Source organism: Delphinus delphis, chromosome 15, assembly GCF_949987515.2.
Source record: "Delphinus delphis chromosome 15, mDelDel1.2, whole genome shotgun sequence".
NCBI classification, from domain to species: Eukaryota; Metazoa; Chordata; class Mammalia; order Artiodactyla; family Delphinidae; genus Delphinus; species Delphinus delphis.
Window position 1 is genome coordinate 64,660,053 of NC_082697.1, and position 27,730 is coordinate 64,687,782.

Genomic DNA, 27,730 nt, shown 5'->3' on the forward strand with positions numbered 1-27,730 from the left:
TACTTCCAATAACAGCCCAATAAGCCCAGTGACTCCACTTGACTACCTGGAAGGCCTCTGGACCTCAGGCTGCTGTCTCAGGAGTCAAAAAGCCATTTTTCCCCTCTTTTCTTTTAAACGTAAGCTGCAGAAATCACCTGATTGCAACCTGCAGAAGAACCCTCAACCCACACAGGAAAGGAACTGTTCAGAAAGCCCAGCCCACCAGCTAATTACAGGCTTTTACCAGGATTCTCCACAAATGCTTCAACTGCAGATCAACCTTCCTTTTGTTAGGTGTTTGGAAACATGCTAATGGACTGGCTTTCAGATGCTTAGCCTAGAGGTGACAGCTCTTTCCCCCAGTGGATAAATAAAGCAAGTTAGAACCTTATGCATTTGAATTCAGGAGAATCACAGCTTTGCCTAGATAGATACCAGCTTAATCTACATTTCTTTATTATTCCAGCCAGTGGCCTTTATGTAAAATGCCACCCCAGCTGGGATTTCCACTCAAAGCTGTGGCTCGGAAGGCTGACTGAGCATTAGAAATATCTGGGGGGCTTTAAAAATATAGATATTTATAGAGAGCCCAGGACCCCAGCTTAGCCCGGCTGAATCAGAGTCTCTGAGGTGGCATCTGGCCACTGGTAGCAGTTTAAAGCTCCCAGCTGATTCTAAAGTACAGCCAGGCTTGAGAATCCCTTGCTTAAGGGGGCACAGAGGCCTGCAATCCTTCCTGCTCTACAAAGAATATTTTCAATGGGCTTTTAACCTGAGGAGAGAAACCCGAGCTAGAGGCCTGAAACGCCAACCTTTAAAGGAGAGAAGCAGGTCTTCCACAAATGGAGAGCACAGGCCTTGCTGATGGCCGCAGCTGACAACTGCCCCCTAAAGTTGGGGGAGGGGGGATGTCAAATGAGAGATGTACGTTGGGGAGGCGGGGCTGGGAGCGCCACTCCGGTTTGAGGCTTCTGCCATATTGACCTCACATATGGGATTCAGGGGGTTCAAAACACCTCTGAACTGTGTGCAAAATTTTCTGTCCTATTGTGTATTTTTCTGGGGAGGGTACTCCAGAGTTCCTATCACATGCTCTGAAGCTGTCATACACTCCTACCCCCGCCCCCAGAATGAGGAACCTTGGGGTTTTATCACAGAATACCATGTGATGGTATATACTGCAGTTATTAAAAACAGTTAGATCCATTCATACTTGCATTGACCTGGAGGGACTGAACACGTTCATTGGTAATGAAACAGAAGCAAGTTTCAGAGTGACGTTCACAGAATGGTCCAGAAACCTCCACAAGAGCAGGGACTGCTTAATACACAGTTCTGGATTAATGAATAACTTTTTCAAAGAACTGACTCTTCCATATGTGGATGACGTTTGTGTGAACAAGGGGAAAAGTGTGGAGTGAGACACACCGGGACGTTAAAGGTGGCGAGTTCAGGGAGAAGGGCCTGGAAGGAGGGTGAAGAAGAGAGTAAAATTTCCTTTTACTAATAGTGAACAGTTAGCTGAGGGCTTGCTTTGTGCCTGGCACAGTGCTCAGCATTGATTATGAATGGATCTCATTTAATCTACGTAACAGTCCTTTGAGGTCTCCTTGTATGGTTATCCCCGTTTTACAGATGAGAAAACCAAAGCGCGCAGCTCTTGCCCAAGGCCACAAAGTCAGCACCCAGGCTATGCAATGAACCCCTCCGTTCTTCTGATTCTCCGTCCATACACATCCTTCGGTTGTATCACTCACAAGCATGTGCTACTTTTGTCATAAAATTTTAAGTAAAATACAAAAGTGTCAGGACTTTCCACGCAGGCTCTCCCAATGCAACCCGCCCCCTGCCCGAACCCCTTCCTGATCTAAAGGTGCAACGTTAAGTCCTTTATTCTCAGGAGGGATGTAGGAATCGATATTCCATACTTGGATCCAGTCTTGGTTCAATATGGTTCCCACTGCCTGCTGGCTACTTTTAAGGAGTCAGTGGAATCACTGTCTTGTCTTGACCTGAAACCTTCCAGGGAGGGGGGTCCTTGTCTGTTGGTAACTCAGTCTGGACAGAAGCCATCACAGGCTCTATCAGAAATCATTACATCTGCTAGGGCAGGTGGCCCTGATTAGATGCAGACTCTCTGGGTGACAGGTCTTGAGAAAGCCCAGAACCAGCCTGCCTCGGAGGGGTCTTGGAGCACGGAACATTAGCAACCTTGGGGATGAGAAGCGATGAGCTTGTGCAGCGGAAGGATTGCATGCAAGGATTTTTCAGCCATGGCCTGCTTTCTTGGGACACCTGCGCCAAGGATTTTAGACTGGATCTAAACAGATGAAGGTTTCCACTCTGGTGCAGGACTCCTCAAAGTATGATGTCAGATCCCTAATGCCAGCACTACTTGGGTGTTTGAGGAAATGCAGATCCCTTGATTTTAGGAGCTAGCAAGACCAGAGCTTGAATCCTGACTCTTACCAGCTTGAGACCCTGGGTGGATTGCTTATGTCTTAGGCCTCAGGCCCCTGCCCTGTAAATGGACGAGGATGATGTTGACTTGACAGGGTGTACTATGATGAATATTAGCAACCACACAGGTGACGTCTATGAAAAGGACACGGGAAATAATAACCATTACTTCTACTAATTACCCTGTGCCGGGTGGGGGGGGGCAGCTTCTAAAATGGCTCCAATGATCCCTGCCTTCCAGTATCCACACCCTTGTATCCTCCCCTCCCCTTGAATGTGAGCTGGACCTAGCGAATTGCTCACACCCTTGTATCCTCCCCTCCCCTTGAATGTGAGCTGGACCTAGCGTATTGCTCACACCCTTGTATCCTCCCCTCCCCTTGAATGTGAGCTGGACCTAGCGAGTTGCTCACACCCTTGTATCCTCCCTCCCCTTGAATGTGAGCTGGACCTAGCAAGTTGCTCACACGCTTGTATCCTCCCCTCCCCTTGAATGTGAGCTGGACCTAGCGAGTTGCTCACACCCTTGTATCATCCCCTCCCTTTGAATGTGAGCTGGACCTAGCGAGTTGCTTCTAATGAGTGGAATATGGCAAAAGTGATAGGACGTCACTTCCAAGACTGGGTTACATAAAGACTCGAGCTTCCGTCTTGCTTACCCTCTCTTACTCCCTCACTTGCCCACTCTAATGGAAGCCATCTGCCATGTTGTGCACTGCCCTTTGAAGCAGCCCATGTGGGCAAGGTCACTGGATAACACCCAGGAAGGAACTGAGGTCTCAAGCCAACATTTTGCAAGGAATGATTCCTGCCAACAACTATGTGAGAGATCTTGAAAACAGATCCCCACCCTACCTCCAGTTGAGACTTCAGATGAGACCGCAGCCCTCACCAATACCTTAATTGCAGCCTTGCCAGAGAACCTCAGCCAGAAGCACCCAGCGAATCTATGACTGGATTCTTGACCTACAGGAACTATGAGATAATAAGTGTTGATTATTTTAAGCCACTAAAGTTTGGGGTGATAACTAATACACTCTGGAAACAGTAGATTAAATTACACGCTGGAAACAATAGATTCAGCCAGAGTGGGGCACCTGAAGCCTCTACCTAAATACCATGTCCTCTGGGAAGCCTTTCAAAATCCTCCTCTCGGAGTTAGGTGATCCTATTTTCTCAAGTTTCCCTATTAGACCATAAGCCACTTGAATCATCATAGTGTCAAAGCTAACGCAGCACTAACTATTATCTCAAAGACACAATTTACTTAATCTTCACGACAAACCTATGAAGCAAGTACTATTATTGCTCACGTTTTATAGATGGAAGAAACTGAGGCTCAGAGAGGCTAAGTCAGCGGTCCCCAACTTTTTTGGCACCAGGGACCGGTTTTGTGGAAGACAATTTTTCCACAGACGGAGGTTGGGGGTGGAACGGTTGTTCAGGCGATAATACGAGCGATGGGGGCGATGGTTCAGGCAGTAATGTGAGCAATGGGGAGCAGCAGATGAAGCTTCGCTTGCTCCCCCGCCGCTCACCTCCAGCCGTGCAGCCTGGTTCCTAACAGGCCGCAGAGCAGTACCAGTCCACAAACTGGGGGTTGGAAGCCCCTGGGCTAAGTAATTTGCCCAAGACTTTAGTAATTATGTGGAAGGGCCAGGAAATCTGGCTCCAAAATTTACATTTGTAACAATTATACTTTGTGGTTCTATGAATCTTTTCCAAGTCCACAAATGGTGAGTTCAAACCCAGGTAGCTGAATACCAGATGCGAAGTTCTTAAACATCACCCTCTCTAGATCACCTTCTATCCCTAGGACAATACACCAAATATGCCTCACCTGCAGTTCATCAATGTCTGGAACACTACCTACCTGTAAACACTAGGCTAGCATTTTCCAGTTCTTCTTGGGGAACTTTGAAGCTGAAGGATTCATTGTAGAAAGGATCAATTGTGCCTCTTAAGAAGGATGTCTTCTTTGTTTTCACAAGCTTGAGTCCATGTACCAGCTGGATTTTCACAAAGGGATCTGAGAATTGGATGCAGAATCATAGCATTGGAGATCAGGAAACCCAATCCATCCATCCATCCATCCATCTATCCATCCATCCATCCATCCATCTATCCATCCATCCATCCATCCATCTATCCATCCATCCATCCACCCATCCACCTATCCATCCATCCACCCATCCAGCTATCCATCCATCCATCCATCCATCTATCCATCCAGCCACCCATCCATCTATCCATCCAGCCATCCATCCACCTATCCATCCATCCATCCATCCACCTATCCATCCATCCACCCATCCACCTATCCATCCATCCACCCATCCAGCTATCCATCCATCCATCCATCCATCCATCCATCCATCTATCCATCCATCCATCCATCCATCTATCCATCCATCCATCCATCCATCCATCCATCCATCCATCCATCCACCTATCCATCCATCCACCTATCCATCCATCCACCCATCCACCTATCCATCCAACTTCCCATCCATTTGACAGCCCAACCACTGACCCATCCTTTCGTTTCTCATCAGTCCATCCATTCCAGGTTTCCACTCCTCCTTTCATTCATCCATTTTCCCATCTATCCATCTATTACATATTCTTCCTTTTTCCCATCCAGCTGCTTTTCTGCTCACCCCTTTCTCTCTTACTCTAGCCATCCAAAATTTATTGAGCTCCTCCCGTGTGTCAGGCATTGTGTTCATTTTACAGATGAAGAAACTCAGGACTCAAGACAGGAAATGATTTGCTTAAGATCAGGCTAGTGGAAGAAGAGCTAGACCCAGAGCCTGTCCTAGTTTTCTGCCCTTAGAGACCCATTAACATGTCAGTGAGCCCATAGCCCGTACAGGGAAAAACAGAATTATAACTGTCATTCTCAGATCACTTTATGGTTTACAAAGAGATTCATGTACATTATCTAATCTTGTATTGGTTTAAACAACCCAGTGAGATGAATACTGTTATTATCTCAATTTTTCAGATGAAGAAATTGAGGCTTATAGAGGTTATAAGTATATATACTTATATATGGGGAAGTATATATAACTTCCCCAAGCCCACATTATTTATAAGCCGTAGAACTAGGCTTTGGTTCCAGGCAGTTTGACTCCGGAGCCTTTAATCATTTTATCACACTGACTCTCCCACTGTGGTGATTCTGAAACTCTCCAGCCTTAATACCATTCCCTCTACTGGTCCCTTCAAAACCTGTTTTCATAATGTGTTTTTTTTTTTTTTTTTTTCGGTACGCGGGCCTCTCACTGTTGTGGCCTCTCCCGTTGCGGAGCTCAGGCTCCGGACACGCAGGCTCAGCGGCCATGGCTCACGGGCCCAGCCGCTCCGCGGCATGTGGGATCCTCCCGGACCGGGGCACGAACCCGTGTCCCCTGCATCGGCAGGCGGACTCTCAACCACTGCGCCACCAGGGAAGCCCTATAATGTGGTTTTTGAGAATACAAGTTGTCTTCTAAATTCAGCTGTCACTTTATAGCAAAAGTAATTTATCTTAGCTACGGCACTTAGAGAAGACGGTACTTCCCCTACTGAGCAACCGTGGCTGCTTTCATGATAATATCCTTTGCTGTCATGGGAAAGCTACATACAAATGGAATGGAATCTGTTCTACTTCATTCAAAGTCACGTTTGAATTGGTGTGTTATAGGCACTTTAAATACAACAGGCTTTTCAGAGCTGGGATTTATAAAGACTTACGCTACTCTTGAAAAGGGCTGGGAAAAGAACCTCAGGGTGTGTCCACTGCTCTCACAGATTAGAATGCATGGTCAGTGCACGCTACCGCCACCTGGAGCATGGTGTCTGCATTACATGCATAGCATCTGGAAAGGCAAGTTAACTTCTTTGGGGCTGCATGTGTACACAAAGAGGATCTAGATTTCAGTAGTCATCACACCTGGTCTCGGTCAAACCCCTGCTTCAAATGGAGTAACTGGAATGGTATCACTTACCTGCCTCATCCTAAGAAACAACCGATCGTTATTCTTCCTCTTGCACTAACATCCTAGATACGGACGCTATTTCGCCCTCAAAGGGTCGCGTTAATTAATAGTATCCAGGAGGCAGAAAAAGAAAATCAGGTCCCTTGTGTCAAACAAACATAGATGGCTTGTTAAAGAAATGGGGGAAGGAGAGGCCACACAGTACCTGAACCTTGGCTCACATCTGTCTGAAGAAGTTGCTTGGCTCGAATGACATCAACGTTCAGTCTCCCAGCACTCGGGAGATAATTGAGTGACAGAAGCAGCTCCCCCAGTTCTACCTCATTCTGCGGAGGAAGGAGATGGTCAGGATGGTGCATTTTTTTTGTATTCTTTTTGTACCTATCACGCAGGAAACTGATTCTAGCAGCTCACAAATGGACTTCTGTGGGTGGATCAGCTAACAGTAAGTGCCTCTTTCTTTGACTTCTTTTAGCCTCTGTCCCCACGTATTTTCTTCCATCTATTTCAGAAAGTTCGTTCTGCTCTTAGAATGTTTCAGAGCAGCCACAATGTAGTAAGAACAAAAGCATCAATAATGAGAATAAATAAATGCTACATGTCGAGCTCTGTGCTAAGTACTTAACATGTAATTATTAGTTCAATCTTCATAACGAGTCTGTGAGATATGAGTGTTACATTTAATGAGAGAGGAAACTGAGGCTCAGAGGAAACAGAGGCTCAGAAACATGTCCAAAGCTACACACAGCTAGAAAGTGGTAGTGCTGGCACCTGGAGCCAGGGAGGCTGATTCCAGATTCTCTGACCATTGTGCTATTCTGCCTCCCTGCGGGGTAACAGGGAGGAAGACCACCCTGCAGGGAAACCATCCAGGTGAGAAATCTGTTCTCAACCTGCAGGCTGAGTCCACAACAGAGCCCATGCTTCTTGCCTCACCAAGGCAAGCTCAGACTGTGACATCCCTTGTTAAAGAGTACCCATTCCTCTGCTGTCAACACTACCACACTCATGGGAAATTCACATACGCACCCAGTGTATGACTCCATACTTCCAAAAGTACCTGGAAACAAGAGGCCCCCACCTCTCTATCCCTTTAAACATTTTTTTAACTGTAGAAAATTTCAACCGTATACAAATTAAACACGCCAGTTCCATGAATCTCCACATACCCATCACCCAATTGTACCAATTATCAACATTTTGCTGAAGGATGTTTCATCTTGTCTTAGGCCATACAGGCTGCTACAATAACAAAATACCACAGACAGGGTAGCTTATAAACAACAGAAATTTATTTTTCACAGCTCTGGAGGCTGGGACATCAGGGTGCCTACATGGTCCGGTGAGGGCCCTCTTCAGGGTTGCGGACTTCTCACTGTATCCTCAGCAGAGGGCTGGGAAGCTCTCTGGAGTTTTAGTAAGGGCACTAATCCCATTCAAGGGGGGCTCCACCTTCATGACCTAATCACCCTCCCGAAGGCTCCACCTTCTAACACCATCATACTGGATGTCAGGTTTCCAACATGCACATTTGTAGGTGGTGGGGAGGGGAACACAAACATTCAGATCATAGCACATCTGCACCCTGACTTGTGAAAATTTTTAGCTGAATATTTTAAACCAAGTCCCAGACATGACGTCATTTTACCTATATCTCTTTCAGAGTGCATTTCTAACTGATAAGGACATTAAAACAAATATTTTTAGTATGGGAAATTTCCAATCATATTCAAAAGAAGGCAGAAGAGTATAAGGAACCTCCTCATAGCCACCATCACTCAGCTTCAACAATTATCATCACATGGCCAATCTTGATTCACCTATCCCCTCGTTCAACTCCCTGTATTATTCTGAAGTAATTCCCAAACATCACATTATTTCATCTGCAATATTTTAGCATGTATCTCTAAAAGATCAGATTGATCTATCTGCCTATCCATCTATCCATCCGTTCTTCATCCACCAACCCACTCACACACCCATAATCTCTATCCCTTTTGCTGTCAGTCATTTGAGCAAATTAATGCCAAGCGGAAGCTCTAGAACAATGCTCCGTAGATACTCAATAAAGATTTGTTGACTAGATGAAGAGTCAAACGAAAAGATTTCTGAACCGAGCGACTTAGTCCCCAAACAAGAAACAACCTTGTAAATTAACTCAGAGGTTGCAGACTGGCAGCCTGTAGATGCGTTTTGTTTGGTTCACATCATGTTTAAACAGATAATTCCTTGCTGATAATTATAAAATTTAAGAATCAAGATTTTTCACACTAAAAAAAGTCTGGATTTCTTGTCTTTCTTGAAAAACAGGAAGGTCTGGCAAGGCTGGGCCCACATTCCCACCTGGCAACATCTGGCCACAATGCAGTGCCCTCTAGATGGGACCTGCCTCTTCACGTCACTGGGTCCCCACCTGTCCTCCTTCACCCTTTAGGTTCCTGCTGTCCAGCTCTGGGCACATAAGCTTGCAGATTTTTCAAGAAAGAAACGGCCAACTCAGTGTCCTGAGTAAACAAAGAAGTTCAGAGCCCTTTACGCATTTGCTAGGGGTTTCCATTCTTGTTCTCGAAGGCCTGGAAGATGCCGCATCTTCAGAGCATGACCCTGAAGACATATTTGTCCTCAGGCAAAGAATGCTGTGAACTATGCTGGTGCCCAGGCCATGGAGAAGCCATTCATGTCCTGTGGACTTTTTGCTCCTCCCAGGTTTATAAGTCAGAGTAATGCCTTCCCTGCTTCTAAAACAAACCAGCATCTCCTTTGATGATGTAGCTGTAAAGACAGCGATCAGGACTTGTAATTCAGTCAGCTGAGCTGCATAAACAGGGCAAAAAATGGATTCAACCAATCCAGTCATCGAGGGTAGTTTGTTTAGGGATGGGCTCAACTGAGGAACAATTTAGGATGGCAAGAAATTAGCCCACGTACACAGACCAGTTGTTCTCAACTGGGGACATTTGCCAATGTCTGGAGACATTCTGGGTTGTCACAACTGGGGTCAGGGATGCTCCTGGAACCCTTCCCTTTGTAGGATACCCAAATCTAGTGTAAGTCCTGGACCCCAAAGAATGATCCAGCCCCAAATGGCAACAGTGCTGAGGTTGAGAAACCCTGGATAGACAAGAGAAAGGGGGGTAGATGTCTCTTTTGTGATAACAAGAAAAGAGTAAATATTCTTTAACCCAATAGTTCCATTCCCAGCAACTTACCCCACAGATATCCTCAGACATGTGTGTCGGGATGTGTACACACAAGGATAATGAAGACAGTATCATGACTTCCATAGACTGCGTGTGGGCCTACCATGTGCCTGGACTGGGAATGGGATACGGTCCCTGCCTTTGTAGAACATACACTCTGGCGGTGAAGACAGACAGGAAACAGACTAAAAAAGTCATGAATGAGGTGATTTCAGATAATGTTGAGTACCAGGAAGAAAACTCCTGCAGGGTACGGGAGGTGAGGGGCCTTTCTGGGGATATGGAGATATTCTGTATCTTGATTGTGGTAGTGGTTACACAGGTGCATTTGCCCCCAAATCAATAAACTATATATTTAAAATGTATGTATTTATTGTATGTAAATTATACTTCGATAAAGTTGATTAAAAGGAAAGATCTAAAGTAAGCAAGTAGCGCAGAACATTAGCCCTTGTCAAGTCTGGGAGATGGGTACATGGGTGTTTGTTTTATTGTTTTACGTTAGAAATATTTCATTTAAAAACACAAAATAGGGCTTCCCTGGTGGCGCAGTGGTTGAGAGTCCGCCTGCCGATGCAGGGGACATGGGTTCGTGCCCCGGTCCGGGAAGATCCCACATGCTGCGGAGCGGCTGGGCCCGTGAGCCATGGCCACTGAGCCTGTGCGTCCGGAGCCTGTGCTCCGCAAAGGAAGAGGCCACAACAGTGAGAGGCCCGCGTACCACAAATAAAGAAATAAAAATAAAAAAAGAAAATAAATATTAAAAAAGAAAGCAAGAAAACTCAGGCAAGAGAGTGGTGACCGATCGGGCACACGTGGGGACCCCTATGTGAGCCACGGTGGTCGGAGGGCGAGGCCTCTCTGTGAGGTGAGCTTGGAGGCGGGGGACACGCCAGGCAGAGAGAACAGCAAGTGAGAAGAGGGAAGAACCAAGCCGGTGTGTTCAAGAACACAGGGAAGGCCAGTGTGGCTGGAGGGTGAGAAGAGGTGGATTCTGGAAGCGTCCCCAGAGCCAGAGAAAGCTGCCCGGCGGCCGACCGGGTGGGAGCCTGCTCACCCCCGGCTGCCAACTCAAGAGATGGATGGAGAGAGAGGGGCCTGAGGCCAGCTCCTGAGCCCTCAGCGCCTAAGAGGCCCTCAAGCCCTCTCTAAGTGGAGAGTGCTTTCTGGAGTGGAGAGAGCTAGAGAGCTGCTCTTTCCCGCCCCTGAGGCCATTGACTGAACCCTCAACGAGGCAGCTTCCTGGTGTCATCACCTTTCTAAGAAGGCTGTTTGTCATCTAAGAGCTTCTTTTAGTCTTCCTTCCCTTAGCAGGACACAAGCTCCCTGTGCCCTTCCGGTGCTCCGCCCCCAACACAAGCATATCAAGGTTTTCATGTTCTATTTTTCCAGGGAAGCCGTTCCCTTGATCGAGTCACTCTTTCTCTCTGTCTTGGGAGTGATCAGTTTGCAAGACAGCTGTCTGGAATTTGGGGAACAGTTGGTAGAAACAGAAAAGAAGGCTAATTGAGCAATATCGAAGGGCTGATTCATTTAACAAACATTTATTCAAGTTACTGGGGCCTGGGCCTGGAAAGTTATGAACATGGTTAATTACAGCAAACCTTTATGGAGAAATCACCCTAGGCCAGGCACTGACCCTGGCAAGTTAAGGCTCAATCTCATTTCTTCCCCTCAATAGCCCTAGACATTTCCATTTTACAGACGAACGGATTCCAGCTCAGAGAAGGCAAGTGACTCAAGAAATCATAAAGTAGGACAGGATGCGAGCTCGGCCCCTACATTAACTCTCACACCATGTTGCTGCCAATTACAGCATAATCCCAGCCATCAATACGTCAGTCTGTTGGGGAAGACTAAGGAAGGTATAAAAAAATAAAAATTCCAGGGGCCTCATGCTCACTAGGATGGTTATTAAAAAAACAAACAGAAAATAACAAGTGTTGGCACAGATGTGGAGAAATTGGAATCCTGTACATTGCTGGTGGGCATGTAAAATGGTACAGCTGCTCTGCTGTAAACTCTAAACGGTTTGGCCATTCCATGAAAGGCTAAACATACAGATACCATATGATCCAGCAATTTCACTCCTAGGTACATACTCAAGAGAACAGAAATATGTGCACATGAATTTCACAGCTGCACTACTCACAGTAGCCAAAAGGTGGAAACAGCCCACATGTCCATCAGTGGATGAATGGGTGAACAAAATGTGGTCTATCCACACAATGGAATATTATTCAGTCATAAAAAGGAATGAAGTACTGATACATGCTACAGTGTTGTGTAGATGAACCTTAAAAACATGATGCTAGGTGAAAGCCAGACACAAAACCACATCTTGTGTAATTCCCTTCGTGAGATACGCAGAATCGGTAAATCCACAGAGACAAAAAGCAGATTAGTGGTTGCCAGGATCTGGGAGGAGCGGGAAATGGGGAGTGACTGCCTAGTGGGTACAGAGTCTCCTTTGGAGTGATAGAAATGTCCTGGAAGTAGAGAGAGGTGATGGTCACACAACGTTGAGAATGTAGTAAATGCCACTGAACTGTACACTTTCAAATGGTTCAATTGATGTTATGTGAATTTCACTTCAACTAAAAAAATGTTATAGGTCCTAACTGTTAAGGAACCATATGAACCAGACCTAGTGCAAGACGGAAGCACAACCCACTCCTGGGAGGGGCATGACTAGGGATGGCTTCGCTCAGGACGCATTTGAGTTAATCCCTAACAGGTAGACAGGATGTGTTAACTAAGCTGATCACGGTAGTCACTTCAAAATGTACACATCTAAATATGTCATCACATTGTACCCCTTAAACTTACACAATGTTCTGTATCAATTAGATCTCAATAAAGCTAGAAAAAAGAAAGCTAAGTAGGATTTTGTCCAGCAACTATTGCAGGGAGGCACACTCCACACAGATGGAACAGAATGAGGGAATCCTTCACTGCAGCCCTGGCACCGTTTGCCGCTCTGATCCTGAAGGTTCTTGATTTCAAAACATAAAGTCCCGCGTAACTTGCTACTAATAATAAAGTAGCCAAAGAGGGTGAATAATTTGGATTTCTAAAATAAATTAGTGAGGATTCTCCCTACAAATAAAGTCTCTAGACATTGCCAAAGGTCCCCGCAGTGTAAAAGTGCCCAGTTGAGAACCACTTGTCTACCAGGATCTAAATAATCTGACCCCTGCTTACGTCTCAGACCAGCTGCCACCTCTGCCTTCTATCCCTTGAAAACAGAAGACCGCTCCTACCCCAAGGTTTGCTGTTCCCTTAGCCTGGGAATCTCAGCTCAAATGTCACCTCTTCTAGGCTTTCCATGACCACCCAGTGGACAAGAGCCCCCTGCCTCCATCACTTTCTATCACATCACCTTGTTTTCTTTCTTTCATGGCACTCGTCCTCGTCGGATGTTTTCCTGTTCTCCATAAAGGCAAAGACAGTGTCCGTCTCTCCACCACTACATTCCGAGCACGTGGAAGAACTACAATCCAGGGGCCACGAGAACAAGCTATGCGGCCCCAACGTGGAGGCTTCCTGCACCACATCCTGGTCCGAGAGGGGTCATCGGCACAGTGTCTGTCGCCTGTCCTACCCAACCTCCAGAGAATTGAAGCTGAGGTGGGAGAAGGACCTGGGTGACTGGTGACACTTCTACCTTTTCCCGTTTCAAGACAACATCACAAATAGGCCTCGTTTCCTTTTTAAGAGCCTGATAAGCTTCATTTGGTTGAATCACGTGGGGTGGGCTTGGGAGAACTGAAATAGACCGCCCGTAAGTTACTCAGATGAATCCAGAACCACCCTGCCAGCCCCCCAGCAGCTGGCTTGTGCAAATGCTGCTTCACTCTCCACCCAGAGAAAACTTCGGTCTCTCTGCAGCCTCTGAACACAGCTAAGTTCTAATCAATAAAAAGGAAATCAAAGAAAACCATGTGGGACAAAAGACACGTTCTGGGGAAAATAACTGCCCAGCTCCCCTCCTGACATACTTCCTCTGAAGTGTTTCTAATGGCACCCGGCTCCTGCTCCCCTAGCAGAGGGGGTTTCGGATGTGTGCACGTACTTTGAACGATGCCAAACACAGCTGCTGTGCGCCCACCGTCTTTGTCCCCGTGGGTCAGGAGAAACCTTTTGTCTCTTAATTTACTGCACAAACAACATTAAAATAGGAACGGATTTTTTAAAAAAGCGAAATCCAACCACAATCGCAGCACGTTACACATTTCATCAAATGCTTTCTTTTCTCCACTGCCCCGCTTTCAGACTCTTTTCCAGTCCTTGTCAATAATCAAAACAATATTTGCATAGCTGCATTGACAGCACAGGTGAATTCCGAAATACCACCCCTGACCATTTTAAAACTTAAATAAACAGACACACACATTTTCCAAGTTATTACCCAGACATCACAAGTATCATTCGTAATGTCTACTTAGAATATTCCATTAGGCTGAAATACTGCAATTTATTTTAACCATTTTCCTATTACTAGGTACTTAGGTTATTTTTAATGGTCTAAAATAGGGCACTTTGGCACTTTTCTTCTTTTAGATTACATCCCTCTAATAAAACCCAGGGGTGAGATCACTGGGTCAAAGAATATATTAAAACATATCAAAAATATCCAGATATTTTTCTGTCATTCAGTAATGAACTGCCAGACTATTTGTTAAAAGGGCTGAACTAGGGCTTCCCTGGTGGCGCAGTGGTTGGGAGTCCGCCTGCCGATGCAGGGGACACGGGTTCGTGCCCCGGTCCGGGAAGATCCCACATGCCACGGAGCGGCTGGGCCTGTGAGCCATGGCCGCTGAGCCTGCGCGTCCGGAGCCTGTGCTCCGCAGCGGGAGAGGCCACAACAGTGAGAAGCCCGAGTACCGCAAAAAAAAAGAAAAAAAAAAAAGGGCTGAACTAACCTCACAGCCGTCAGGAGAGGGAGAGGACAGGAGTATCACCACAACATCACCAGCACCGGGTATTAACATTTTGACAAATGGGGGTGGGATCAGTGTGGTTGCATTTCTTTGATTGAATATCTAGCCATATATCAATTTAATTACATTTCCTTTTTTACGTGGAAACACTGAGTTTCTGTGTGAGTTCAATGCCCCTCCTCGATATATGCCCACGCTGTGGTCAACAATACACACTTCGCACTGGACTGTATGTGTCTGTTACTGTCAGGCTTTCTAATTATTCCTGTCCACTGGATATCTTACTGTGGATTTAGTTTGTATTTCCCTGACTGCTAAAAGGACTGAGTATCAGCTATTCATTTTTTTCTCTTCTATGAAAACCCTGTTCACTTCTTTTGGCCTTTTTTTTTTTTTAAAAAAAAAGAAAACTAGGTGTCTCTCTTTTATTTATTTATTTAGTTAGTTAGTTATTTGGTTGTACCGGGTCTCTCAGTTGTGGCAGGTGGGCTCCTTAGTTGTGGCATGCGGATTCTCAGTTGTGGCATGCATGTGAAATCTAGTTCCCTGAGCAGGGATCGAATCTGGGCCCCCTGCATTGGAAGCGTGGTGTCTTAACCACTGGGCCACCAGGGAAGTCCCTTTTGGCCCATTTTTCTATTGGGCATCTACTGATTTATAAGAAGGCCTTTAAATATTATGGCTATGAAATTACTCACCAGTTATATGTTATGGGTTAAACTGTGCCCTTCCCCAAATTCGTACGTTTAAGTCCCATTCCTGAGTGCCTGAGAATGTGACATTATTTGAAAATAGGGTTGTTGCAGATGTAATTAGTTAAGATGAGGTCATAGTGGAGTAGGGCAGGGCTTTAATCCAATTAGAGGGAGAACTTTGGACACTGACATGCACACGAGGAGAACGCCATGTGAAGACTGGAGTCAGGCTGCCACAAGCCAAGGAACTACCAGAAGCCAGGAGAGAGGCCTGGAATAGACCCTTCCTAGAACCTTCAGAGGAAGCATGGCCCTGTCAACATGTGGATCTCCAGAACTGTGCAACAGTAAATTGCTGTTGTTTAAGCCAGTTTGTGGAATTTTGTTACAACAGCCCTAACAAACTAATACATGTGTATAGTTTTCCCAGTCTGTGGCTTGTTTTTACATCTTTTTAACCATGTTTTCTGATGAGCAGAAGTTTATAGTTTTTTTTTTTTTTTTTTGCGGTATGCGGGCTTCTCACTGTTGTGGCCTCTCCCGTTGCGGAGCACAGGCTCCGGACACGCAGGCTCAGCGGCCATGGCTCACGGGCCCAGCCGCTCCGCGGCATGTGGGATCTTCCCGGACCGGGGCACGAACCCGTGTCCCCTGCATCGGCAGGCGGACTCTCAACCACTGCGCCACCAGGGAAGCCCAGAAGTTTATAGTTTTAAAGTGGTAGAATGCATTTATCTTTTTCCACTATGGTTCATACTTTATGACTTTTTCAGAAATGCTTTGCTATTCTTAGGTCACAAAGATATTCTCCTTTTTTCCCTTCTAAAACTTAAAGTTTGGCTTTTCAAAAAGTCCTTGGACCACCTGGACTTGGTTTTGGTGTATGATGTGAGGTAAGGCTCTGTTTTCATTTCTGAGGTAGTGACCCTCTTTTCTCCTATCTTTCTGCCCATGAGGCTGTCAAGGGTAGTGATTTTATGTTACCTCCGTCCATCTTCCCAGGTATAGAACAGACCCTGGGTGAATGTTGGCCAAGAGAAACGTTTGTTTATATCCTGTGTATGAAGCTAAACCTTCCAGGGAAGATGGGAGAGAGGCTCAATCTTCTCATGTCTGAGAGTTTATGTCTAGTGCTCACTGGCTGTCCAAATTAGATCAACCTACTTCAGATCCACTCAAGCATCTTGAAAGAGTGAGATACTGACTCTATTCTAAATTGGGCCCCCAGTGAGCATCTTGTAGCAAAGACAGCTGCTCTAGCAGAGATGCCGCCATAGTATGCAACACTATCAACCCAAACCTGAATGGCAGACATGAAGCCCCGCCTCCAGCTACCCAGTGTCCATAATGAAGGGCCAACAGTGGACAGTTAGGGAGAAGCAGCAGCAGCAGCAGCTTCCAGGATGGGCCAGGGCACTTGCAGGCAAGTGGCTGGGAGAAGCTCTGCCAGCCAAGGGAGGGCTTTCGAGTCAGCGGGGTCCAGCCCCAGACCTTTCTTTCGTCTGCTCATCCCACTTCTGCACAGAAAGCCCCCCTCTGCTTCTCTGTGTCTTAGTCACCTAATTAGACCACCCCCTACCCAACCATCCAGTCCACAGATATTTATAGAGTGTCTACCACATGTCAGGCACAGGGCTAGCATACAGTAGGTGCTCAATAATTATCTGTTGACTGGGCAGTCCTGCTAGACACAAAGGACACAGCAGTAAGCAAGACGGTCAAGGTCACTGTAATGCAGTTCCTGAGAGTAAACATTATTTAATGAATTACTATGCAGAACGAGTTAATAATGAGATGATTTAATTAGCACTGTGGTGTGTGCTATGAAGAATAACAGGGTGCTGTGGCAACCGACTTTCCTAACACTCCCCTGCAGAAGTAGGGACAGGAGTTAGAGGGCCAAGGAGTTAGAGGGCCAAGGAGTTAGAGGGCCAAGGAGCAGGTCCACTGAACAGCGGAAAAGGCCTATATGGACAAGTAAAGGGGGAAGGGCTGGGGTAGGGCAAGGTGCAGAGCTGAGGCTGGGGGAAAAAGCAGGTCAGCTCATGCCTTGCAGCCAGGTAAGGAGTTTGGACTTATCCTGAGGAATAGGGAGCCACAGAAGGTTTTAGACGGAATCACCTAATTCAACTTGCATTTTTACAAGATCTCTCTGGCTGCACGTCCTCCCTCTTCCGATGGAAGCTGTTTCTGCTTCTGACTCCCTCTTCCACTCATGTCGTAATTATTCAACTTCTCTGCACCTCTTGTAACAATCTCTTTTGTGAGGCTATTTTACTTTTCATGTACTATCATTTCTCCGGGGCAGGGCTGCACCTTCTATGTTCGCCCTCACCTCTCTTTCCTACCCCAGTATTTGGAGGTAGGGTGGTTGGTATGCATTGAATTGTGTCCCTCAAAAAGATCATGGAACCAAACCTCCCTCAAGGCCTCCAGAAGGAACCCGACCCTGCCGACACCTTGATTTTGGACTTCCAGCCTCCAGAACTGGGAGAGAACACTTTCCTGTCGTTTTAAGCCACCCGATCTGTTGTCACTTGTTACAGCAGCCATAGGAAACTGATACAGTGGTGGTATAAGTAGGACTGAGTCACAGCCCTACAACCCAATGCCAGCTCCACCACGTACTCACTGTGTGGCCTTGGACATGCTGCTGAACCCCTCTGAGCCTCTTTTCCTCTCCTCCTGGGGAAAACGGGGGGCATAATAAGACACCCCACGAAGTTGTAGTGGAGACCAGCTCTTCTTGCAGTTCTGTCACCATGCACGACAGGGTTCTCACCTACCTTCCCTCTCCCTCTAGCTTCTGTTTCCTGGTCTTCATAGTTCCTAATCCTTCTCCCCTGCCCTTAAATGCAGTTTTCCCCAGAATTCAACTCATGGTCACCTTTTCTTCTTACATTATACAGTGTTTCTCAGTAAATGCTGTTGATGCCTAGGGTTTCAACTATCATATTTTCTGTGTGTCCCAAACATGCTGATTTCTTTCGAGTTCTAGTCCTGCCTAAGCCTTATATGTTTTCCTTCCTCCTTCTCCTTTCCTTTCTTCCTTACTTGCTTCTCTTCCATAAATATTTTTATTGAACATCTATTATGTACCAGGCACTGGAGGACCAGCAGTGAACAAGACAGAAAAAAATCCCCATCCCCTTGACCTTCACATTGTAGTGGAAGGAAGAGATAATAAAGAAATCAGTTTGCAAAGTCTGCTAGTGGTAAGTACTGTGAAGAAAAATAAAGCTGCCTAAGGGGATAGAAAGTGATGGGGCTGCTCTTCAAGAGGGAAGTCAAGGAAGGCCTCTCTGAGGGCAGACTTAAATGAAGAAAGGAGGGAGCCATGCAGGTATCCGGAGGGAGAGCATTCCAGGCAGAGATAGCAAGTGCAAAGGCCCTGAGGCAGGACCATGCTTGGTGTGTTTGAGAAACCCAACAAAGTTGGTATGGCTGGAGCAGAGTGAGGGAGGCCACCAACAGGGAAAAACAGGTTGGAGGGAGAAGGGATTGGATCTTGTTTAGATTTTATCTTAAATGAGATGGGAAACCACCGGAAAGTTGAAAGCAGGAGGAAGACCTGAGCTGATATTCATTTTACTAGATTCCCTGGCTGCCGTGTTGAGAATATATTGAGGTAGGCAAACGGATGAAGCAGGGAGACCCATAGGAGAGTTACGATAACCCAGGTGAGAGGTGAAGGTGGGCTGGACCAGACAGTCGGAGTGGAGGAAACTGGAAGTGGTTGGTAGGGCTGGCATGGTTTGCTGATGGTTGAAGGATAAGACTCCTAGGTTTAGGGGTAAATGCTGATACCACTGATGGATATGGACAACATGTGTGGAGGAGCAATCTGGGGAGAAATCAACAGTTCAGTCTTGAACGTATTACGAGTGAGGTGTCGGCCATCCACCCAGGCAGGGGACAGGCCTAGGCTTACAAAGTTCCATGTTTCCATAGCCTCCCTCATCAGACGCATCCCTGGGGGATTTACGGGGCCTCCCCAAACCTACTTGATCAGATTCTTCATAGGAGGGGCCTGGGAATTCGCATTTTAAACAAGTGCCCCAGAAAAACTGATAACACAGGTGTTTCAAGTGATGGGATCAGACACAATCACTTAGGGAGTTTAACTTCAGTCCACAGGAAATCTCCACATGGATGTTTCATGGTCATCCTCAACCCCAGCATCCCAAAATGAAGCATTCATCACCACCCCCACTCATCCCCGCCTGTTCCTCACTGCCCAGCTCCCCCAGCCAGCAAGCCCCTCAAACTGAACAAGATCCTGGAGGCCTCCTTCACCCTCGTCCCTCGTGTCACTTCCAACAACTAAACACCCTCGACTCCGAGCCCACCCCTGCCCTCAGTCACAGCAGGACGCCTCGCCCACTAGTTACAGGCCACCCGCCTCTGCTCTCACACTTCTCTCAACGGGTGCTTCTCAAGCAGGCTATGTGCCCCCAGGGGACATTTCGCAGTGCCTGCAGACAGTTTTGGTTGTCACAACGTGGGTAGGAGGTGCTACTGGCATCTCGTGGGTAGAGACCAGAGATGCTGTTAATAATACTCAGTTCTGCCTAAAAGAGAATAATCTGGCCCAAGATCAGTAGTGTTGAGAGTGAGCTCTAAACTATCTGGTCTAAACACCCCAGAGGATTAGCCTAAAATGCAACCCTGGCCAGGTTTCTCTGCTACTTATCATCTTTCAGTGGCTCCTGCCCCCATGCCCCGCTCAGGATAAACGCCATCTATGAGGTTCTTCACTCCCCAGCTTCAGTTTCCCTCCATCTCATGCTGTGAAATTCCTTGTAGGGTCCGACTATGTGCCAGGCAAACAGAACATCCCAGACCACCCAAGCTCCCTCCATGCTCCCACCCCACCCCCAAGTGGGGACAGGGGCCCCTCCCACAGGCCTCAGACTTTCAGAGGAAATGCTACCAACAGGTCATTCATTCCACAAACAGAAGCTCTGCTCTGAGCCAGGCGCTGGCACAGCACTGGGCATAGAGCAGTGAACATGTCCCCCCAGGAACCTCAGCCCAGGGAGGTACCAGCGCAGAGCACAACTTAGGACACTGGGTTCTAACTGTCTAGACCTTCTGTCTAGACTGAGAGTCTGCACTAGAGCTGGTACATGGGAAACCCTGCAAACAAGTTCACTAAATAAATGAACAACCGCAGCAGAAAATATTGACTGAATACTTCTGTACCACACGTGGGGTGGAGCACGTGGCATGTGTTATCTCATGCAGTTCTCAAAAGAACCCGTTGATAATGATAATGATGCCGGTGATTATGTTGATGTTGATGATGTTGATGTTGATGATGATGATGATGATGATGGTGATGATGTTGATGATGATGGTGATGGTGATGATGGTGATTATGTTGATGATGATGATGGTGATAACCAACACGACTGAGAACACACCACGTGCCAGGCCCTGAGTTCTGAGCCCTTTCCTTTATTTTCCCATTTAATCTTTACTACAACCCTCTGGGAGAGGGACTATTATTATCCTCATTGCACATATGAGTAAACTGAGACACTGGGAGGTTAAGACTTGTGCCTGACCTTATATAGTGAGCAGGGAGCAGAGCCAGGGTGTGATACAATGAGAAATACATATTTGGTCGTTGTCCCCAGTTCCTGGCATACATGTCCTAAAACTCTTGGGATCTCTGAAGTGATGAGTATCTTCTGGACGCTAACAAGATAACTGATTTAGGCTGGGGGTCCCAAAATAGCTTCAAGATGGAGGCTGGTCACCAGAAAGACCAAGGCAAGATTAGAGGGTTGGAACTCTCAGCCGCAACCCCCATCGTCTGGGAAGGGGAGAGGGTTTATTACAGGGTTTAGAGAACTTCTGAGTTGGTGAACACACTGAGGTACTGGGAACGTGGTACCCCTGGAGAGGGCATGGACGCTCTCCCCCCTCAACCCACCCAATACCTTGCCTTAAGCGTCTCCTCCATTTGGCCATTCTGAGTTGTATTCTTTATAATAAACTGATAATAGTAGGGGCCTTCCTGAGTTTTGTGAGCCATTTTAGTAAATTATGGAACCTGAGGAAGAGGTCGTGAGCACCCCTGATTTATAGCTGGGTGGGTCAGAAGCATGGCTGACAACCTGGGACTCATACTGGGCATCTGAAGTGGGAGCAGTCTTATGGGCCTTAACCTGTGGGGTCTGAGCTAACTCCAAGCAGTTAGTATCAGAATCAAACAGACTTGCAGGACTCCCAGTTGGTGTCTAGAGAAATGGAGAATTTGCTGGTGTGGAGAAAAAACCCCACACATTTGGTGTCAGAAGTGTTATGAGTAAAAGCAGTTTACGGCGTATGAACCCAAGGAGGCTGGCTCCAGATTGCGCCTTCTTGACAACTATGCTCTCGGGCTTTTATCCCCATTTCCCCCACTGAAAACTAAGGCTCAGAAGAGTCAAGTAACTTTCCCAAGGTCACATAGCAAGTGGTTCCTATGACAACACTAGTGCCCTAAGTGCTCAGTAAATGTTTATTGAATAGATGAAGGCATACTTACACTTGGTCAAGTCTGGATTAGAACTCAGGTCTGTCAGATGTAAGTCTAATACATCTATTGATGGAAGGAAGGAAGGAAGGGAGGGAGGGAGGAAGGGAGGGAGGGAGGGAGGGAGGGAGGGAGGAAAGAAAGAAAGAAAGAAAGAAAGAAAGAAAGAAAGAAAGAAAGAAAGAAAGAAAGAAAGAAAGAAAAGAAAGAAAAGAAAGAAAAGAAAGAAAGGAAGGAAGGAAGGAAGGAAGGAAGGAAGGAAGGAGGAGGGAAGGAGGAGGGAAGGAAGGAAGGAAGGGCATTTCCTTTCTTACACCTGCCGCCCTTAAAAGCCCTCACTTATGAAAATCCACACTTTCTCTCAGCCTTAGGCTTTGGAGGGGCCCTATAGGATGCACCTGTTATTTCTGCCTATTTAGCATCCCTCCCACTTATCAGAACCTCTTTGGCTGTGGTTTGGGTGGGGCTAACCCTGGGCATTTGACACCCGCCCCCCCCCACTAGAGTAACTTCTCCTCTCGCTGGCCAGGTGACGGGCTCAGAGATGGCCATGTGACCAAACCACCCAGTCAGAGTCCTCCCTCATGGGGGATGTGGGAGATCCAATTCTAAGATGGTCCCCAAGACTGGTGCACACCCTCCCACACACAGATTACCCTCCCTGAACAATCAATCCCTCCCCTTGAGTGGGTGGGACCTGGGTAGAGGATCCGACATCACTCTCATGATTAGGTTACATTGATGAAAACGTAAAGGGAGTCTGCAGATGTAATGAAGTCCCTCATCAGTTACTCTGAGTTCACCAAAAGGGAGATTATCCCGGGTGCGTCTGACCTCATCAGGCGAGCCATTTAAAAGGGGATTTCAAAGTCAGAGATAAGGAGCACCAGCAGACACTCTCCAGTTCAGGTTCAAGCTGACCCTGAAGAAACTGTCATCTGCAGAGAAAGCCACAAGGCAGGAACTGCAGGAGGCCTCTAGGAGCTGAGGGCTCAGTCTACAACCACACAAAACCGAATTCTGCCAATAACCAGGGAGTCCAAACGAGGACGCCAAGCCTCAGATGAGATCAAAGTCCCAGCCAACACCTTGATTTTAACTTGGTGGGGCTCTGAGCACCCAACTCAGCCGTACCTAGAAAGTGTGAGATAAGGAAGGGGTGTTGTTTTAAGCTGCTAAATTTGTGATTGTTACGGAGCAATAGGAAGTGAATACAGGGTGCCAGGCTGTGAGCTGGCTGGCGGCTGTCTAATGACAGAGTCTATCTGAGGGATGGAGAAAGAGAGAAAGGTGGCCCTGAGAACAAGGCTCGAGCCTCTGGAGCCAGCTGTGCCTGAAGCCCGGGAAACTCTGGGGGTTCTTAGTTCCCTGAGCCGGCATCTCTCCTCCCATCTCCTATAAAGGAAGCCTGAGTTGGGGTTGTGTCCCTGGTGGCCCAAAGGGTCCCGACACACTTCACAAATGTCACAGGAGGCAAGTCCCAGCCCCCATTCCCGCCAGAAGATGAGGGGCGGCCGGCCTCTCCGTGCTGCAGATAAGCAGTCTCCGTTTACCCTGCTGCCACACAGAAACCAACCTCTTCTATCACACAAGCTTGAAGCGCAGGTAGTGTAGTCACCTGGACCATCCAGGGGTGGCCGGGGCCTCAGTAGGGCCTGGCGCTGAAGGCGACCTCTGCCATGGGCCTTGAGAACGTGTGAGGGGCCACAGAGAGAGCCCTGGATGGTGGGGAGTTGCAGCTGTTCCCCCGCTAGGATGCACAGCCTTTCTTCCAGATGCGTCTGCAAGCTGATCTCACTTTCAGCCTCCGTGCACCGACCTGCCTGCCTAGTTTAATTCCTGTGCCAGTTCAGAGGGGCAGCTGAGCCAAGGAAGCTGGCAGAGTCACCAGTGTGGGCAGAAACACTTCAGGAACTGAATGGGCATCTCATCTCTCCCTCTCTCCTTGCCCCCAGCACTGGGATTACACACACCCTGAGGCCAAAGCCAACTGAAGTAACTGTCCAGATCAAACAGGGACACGCCTTCCGGGGGTGACTGACAGCACCTGCCCAAGACCCCCAGCCCAAGGTGCGGGCCCACTGGATTCCCTCTGTCCTGGAAATTTGAAACTGGAATGGAGTCAGAGAAAGAAAGCAACCCCACACCCTTGGATCCAAGTCAATCCATCTTCTCGCTCCAGTGCTGCGCTGTCAGAACAGACACCACCAGGCTCCCGTGGCCACTGAGCTCCTGAACTATGGCTACTCCAACCTGAGCTGTGCCATAAGCATGAAATAGACAATGGAGGCCACGATCTAGTGTGGAAAGAAGATGCAAAATCTCACACTAAAAAAAAAAAATGTTCACACTAATAATTTCTGATGATCACACATGGACATAACATTTTAGTTAGATTAGATTAAATAAAATAGTACAGAATAAATTTCATCTGGTTCCTTTTAGTTTTTTTAAATGTGGCCACTAGGCCATTTCAGATGACGTAAGTGGCTCACGTTATACTTCTGCTCCAAAGGACCCCAGAGCTGCCTGGGAGCCTGCAGGGCTCAATTCTTCCCTTGCTGTTATGAACTACTCCACTACCCTTTCTATACTGCCCTCTTTTTCTCCCAGAGAGCCTGGTATGAAGCCTGGCTCTGCCATTTACTGTGTGACCTTGGGCAGGTTCGCTAACTCCCTGACGTCCGTTTTCTCATCTGTACAATAGGGACAGTAAGAGCACCTGTCATATATAATTGATGAGAGAATTAAATGGATTAATATATGGGAAGGGCTTAGAGCCCAGCATTTAGTAAGTGGATCTATTATTTTATTTATCATTTCCCTTAAGGTGGCCACAGTCAGATCTGCTGCTGCTTGAAATGAACAGACCGTTCTCCTTTGGTCCCACTAATTTTCACCTTGTATCATAGTTACTGATGGCCCTGACTTGTTTCTCAGAGGCACTTCCAGGTAATGAGGAAGGACTGAGCTCCGGAGTCACCTAAGTTCAAATCCCGGCTCCAATATTTATTCCTTGAACATCAAGGCAAGTCACTCATTGACTTGAACCTCAGTTTACTCCCGTGTAAAATGATCACGGTACCTCACAGGCTCGTATGATTCAACGTGATCATGTATGGAAAACGCTTCGTGCAGTGTTAGGAAACAGGGAGCACTGACAAATGCTTACTATTGTTACACAGTCGTTCCTTGGTATCTGCAAGGGACTGGTTCCAGGACCCCCTCAGATACCAGAATCCACGGACGCTCAAGTCCCTTATACAAAAGGGTGCAGCACAGTTGGTCTTCTGTTCCGCATCCGTGGATTCAACCAACTGGATCTGGGTTCAGAACTCCTGTAATATGGAGGCCGACTGTATTACGATGAGAATCTTAAAGGAAGGGATCAGGTCTCACTCATGTTGGTAGCCCCAGAACCTGCCCTCTGCGTGTGCTCAAGCAATTGGGACAGCCCGTGGAAATTTTCAACCTCTCCCTCTTTGAAGAGAGCCCCGGCATCCTCTCTGGGGTGCACCGCCAGATGCCTGGACCACCCAGCCAGCCGGCCACTCAGAGTAACAGCCTCATCTTCTCAACCCCAGCTGGAGTGGATGAATGGCTCGGCTGGCAAATGTTGCTTTAAGCGCCTTGGTCAAACTGAGTTGCGGTCCCTCGGCTGGGAAGATTTTAGTGCAATCATCATGGTAACGATTGACAGTGACATTTACTCAGTGCTCACCAGCAGTAAGCGCACGTCAGCGCTTACTGCAGCGCACGTGCAGGGCCTGTGTAAACAGCACAGGCGTTATCACATCCCACCCTAACCACAGCCTTTGAGGTCAGGGTTGCTATTCCTGCCATCTTCCAAAGAAGGAAGATGAACCTCAACGAGACAGGGTGGTGGCCAAGAGCAGATGCTGGGATTTGAACGGAGCCTCCTTCCTTCACTGACTGCATGGCCTTGGGCAAGTTACTCAAATTTTGTCTCACTTTCTTTAACTGTAAAATGGGGAGAATGATAGTCCCTGGTGGTTTTCTGACTTACACGGAAAGCCCCAGAACAGTACCGGGTCTATGGGAAGCACTCAGGAAGAGTCAGCAATTTCCATTATTACCAGTGACCTTGAGTAACTGCCCAAGGTCACACCGCTGGAAGTGGCTGGACTGACTCTGGCCTGAAGATCTGGGGACTGCTGGGTCGTGCTCTTGACCACGACATGGCATCACTGTATACACGTGTCAGGCTCTGCTCTGCGGGGGGGCAGAAGGTGGAGGCTCTGATTACAAATGCCACAGCATCTGTCAATTTCATACACAGCGGCTGATTTTCAATCTGCCAGTGTGAAGTCAGCGGGTTTGTGAAATTCCTGAAAATAACAATTGACTCTACAGGCCAGCTCAAGCTGGTTCCAGCACACCACATGATTCCCATTTTATAGACAAAGAAAACTGAGGCTTAGAAATGATAAAGTTAACTTTCCTGGACCCACATCTGTAGAAGGTGGCAAAGCTGGGACTTGAACCCAGGTCTGTATGACTCTAGGGCCTGTGCTCTTAGCCACTATAGATCCCTTCCCTTGTGGGGTAAAGCAGTATGTGCCAGGAGTAAGACCTCCTGCCTGCTGATCAGGTGACCTACCTCTAGTCTCCTTTCTGTCACTGAAAGCTGTGTGACCTTGGATAAGTCACTCAACATCTCTGTGCTGCAGTTTTCTCATCTATAAAATAGGATTGGTTCAAATCATCTCTGGTTCCCCTTCCAGTTCACATTATAAACTAGGAATCAAAAGCTCACTTTAAGGTCTGAAATGTAAACTACATTTGTATTTTAGGAGGAAGAAACAAGAAGGACCACATAGAAAGAACCTTCTAGTTAATGCTGCCTTGTAAGGTTCTGGTCTGCGCCCAGCCCTGGCTGCACAGTGGTGCCAACACTGCTGTTCACCAAACCTGGGCAGGAAACCTTTCAACTAACACATGCAGAGGACAGGTTCCTGCCGAGAGGGTCAAGGCTGACAACAGCTCAGGACAAGTTAAAGACGGCTTCTCATTAAAAAACTGACATATGCCTTGTCAAGGGCCTTGACTATTTAGGTATCAGGTGGTCAGTGATCACCAAATACAGTATGCAGTCAGGAGAGGCTGGGGCGTGTACGGCCCCAGGCAGATTCCAGGTACTAGGCCCAATCAGCACATGCCTCTGGGTACCTCAAATCATCACCATTTTTGCTATTAAAAAATGTCCTCAATTCCTTCTAACTTCATTTGCCTGGGGCACGGTTAAGACCAAAGTTGCACATATTGAAACACAAATCGGATTCTAAGGCCAGTTCCTCATGGCTCAATCTCAATTGCTCCCTAACCTCTCCTCCCTCTTTTTCTCCCTCCTCCTTCCTCAGTTCCCTCCCCAACCTCCTGGTACCTGAGCTCCTGGTCACCACTATTCAGTGTATATTATACGCCAGGTGCTTTGCGTGCCAGACCTTGGGTTATCAAGAGGCAATGTAGTGCAGTAGAGTGGCTAAGTGCACAACCCTGGAGCTGGACTAGCTTGGGTTCAAATCCCAATTTTGTGGCCTTAGGCATGTTACTTAATGCATGCCTCAGTTTCCCCATCCATAAAATGGGATGCTGAGAGTAGTGAATACAATAGAAGCCTTAGCACCATGCCTGGCACATGGTGAGTGCTATGTAGGTCAGACATTGCTATTGTTATCTTCACGATGTTCCCCCAACTCTCCACGCAGTAAGCATTATTATTCCTAATTTAAAGGTGAGGAGTTGAACCCAAGTTCATTCAGCAGTAAGTGGTGAAGCCAGGACCTTCACCAGGTCAGTCTAACTCAAAAGCTAACACTCTTCATACAATGATATTTATTTAATTCAAAAAACACCTATCAAGTTCCTTCTAAGTGCCAAAGGTACAGAGAATAGATAACAAAAGCTGACGTTATGGAGG

At 47.2% G+C, this 27,730-nt stretch overlaps 1 protein-coding gene across 4 annotated transcripts in view; it reads right to left on the reverse strand.

Annotated features, from left to right (window-relative positions):
- Positions 1 to 27,730, reverse strand: part of LOC132438038 (synaptotagmin-17) — a 117,066-nt gene that overhangs the window by 63,837 nt on the left and 25,499 nt on the right. For all 4 annotated transcript variants that reach the window (XM_060031822.1, XM_060031823.1, XM_060031825.1 and 1 more), the window contains exons 6-7: positions 6,631 to 6,751; positions 4,316 to 4,471 (exon numbers count right to left, since the gene is read on the reverse strand). In XM_060031822.1, coding sequence (XP_059887805.1) covers positions 4,316 to 4,471; positions 6,631 to 6,751 — 277 coding nt within the window. The remainder of the gene's footprint in view (positions 1 to 4,315; positions 4,472 to 6,630; positions 6,752 to 27,730) is intronic.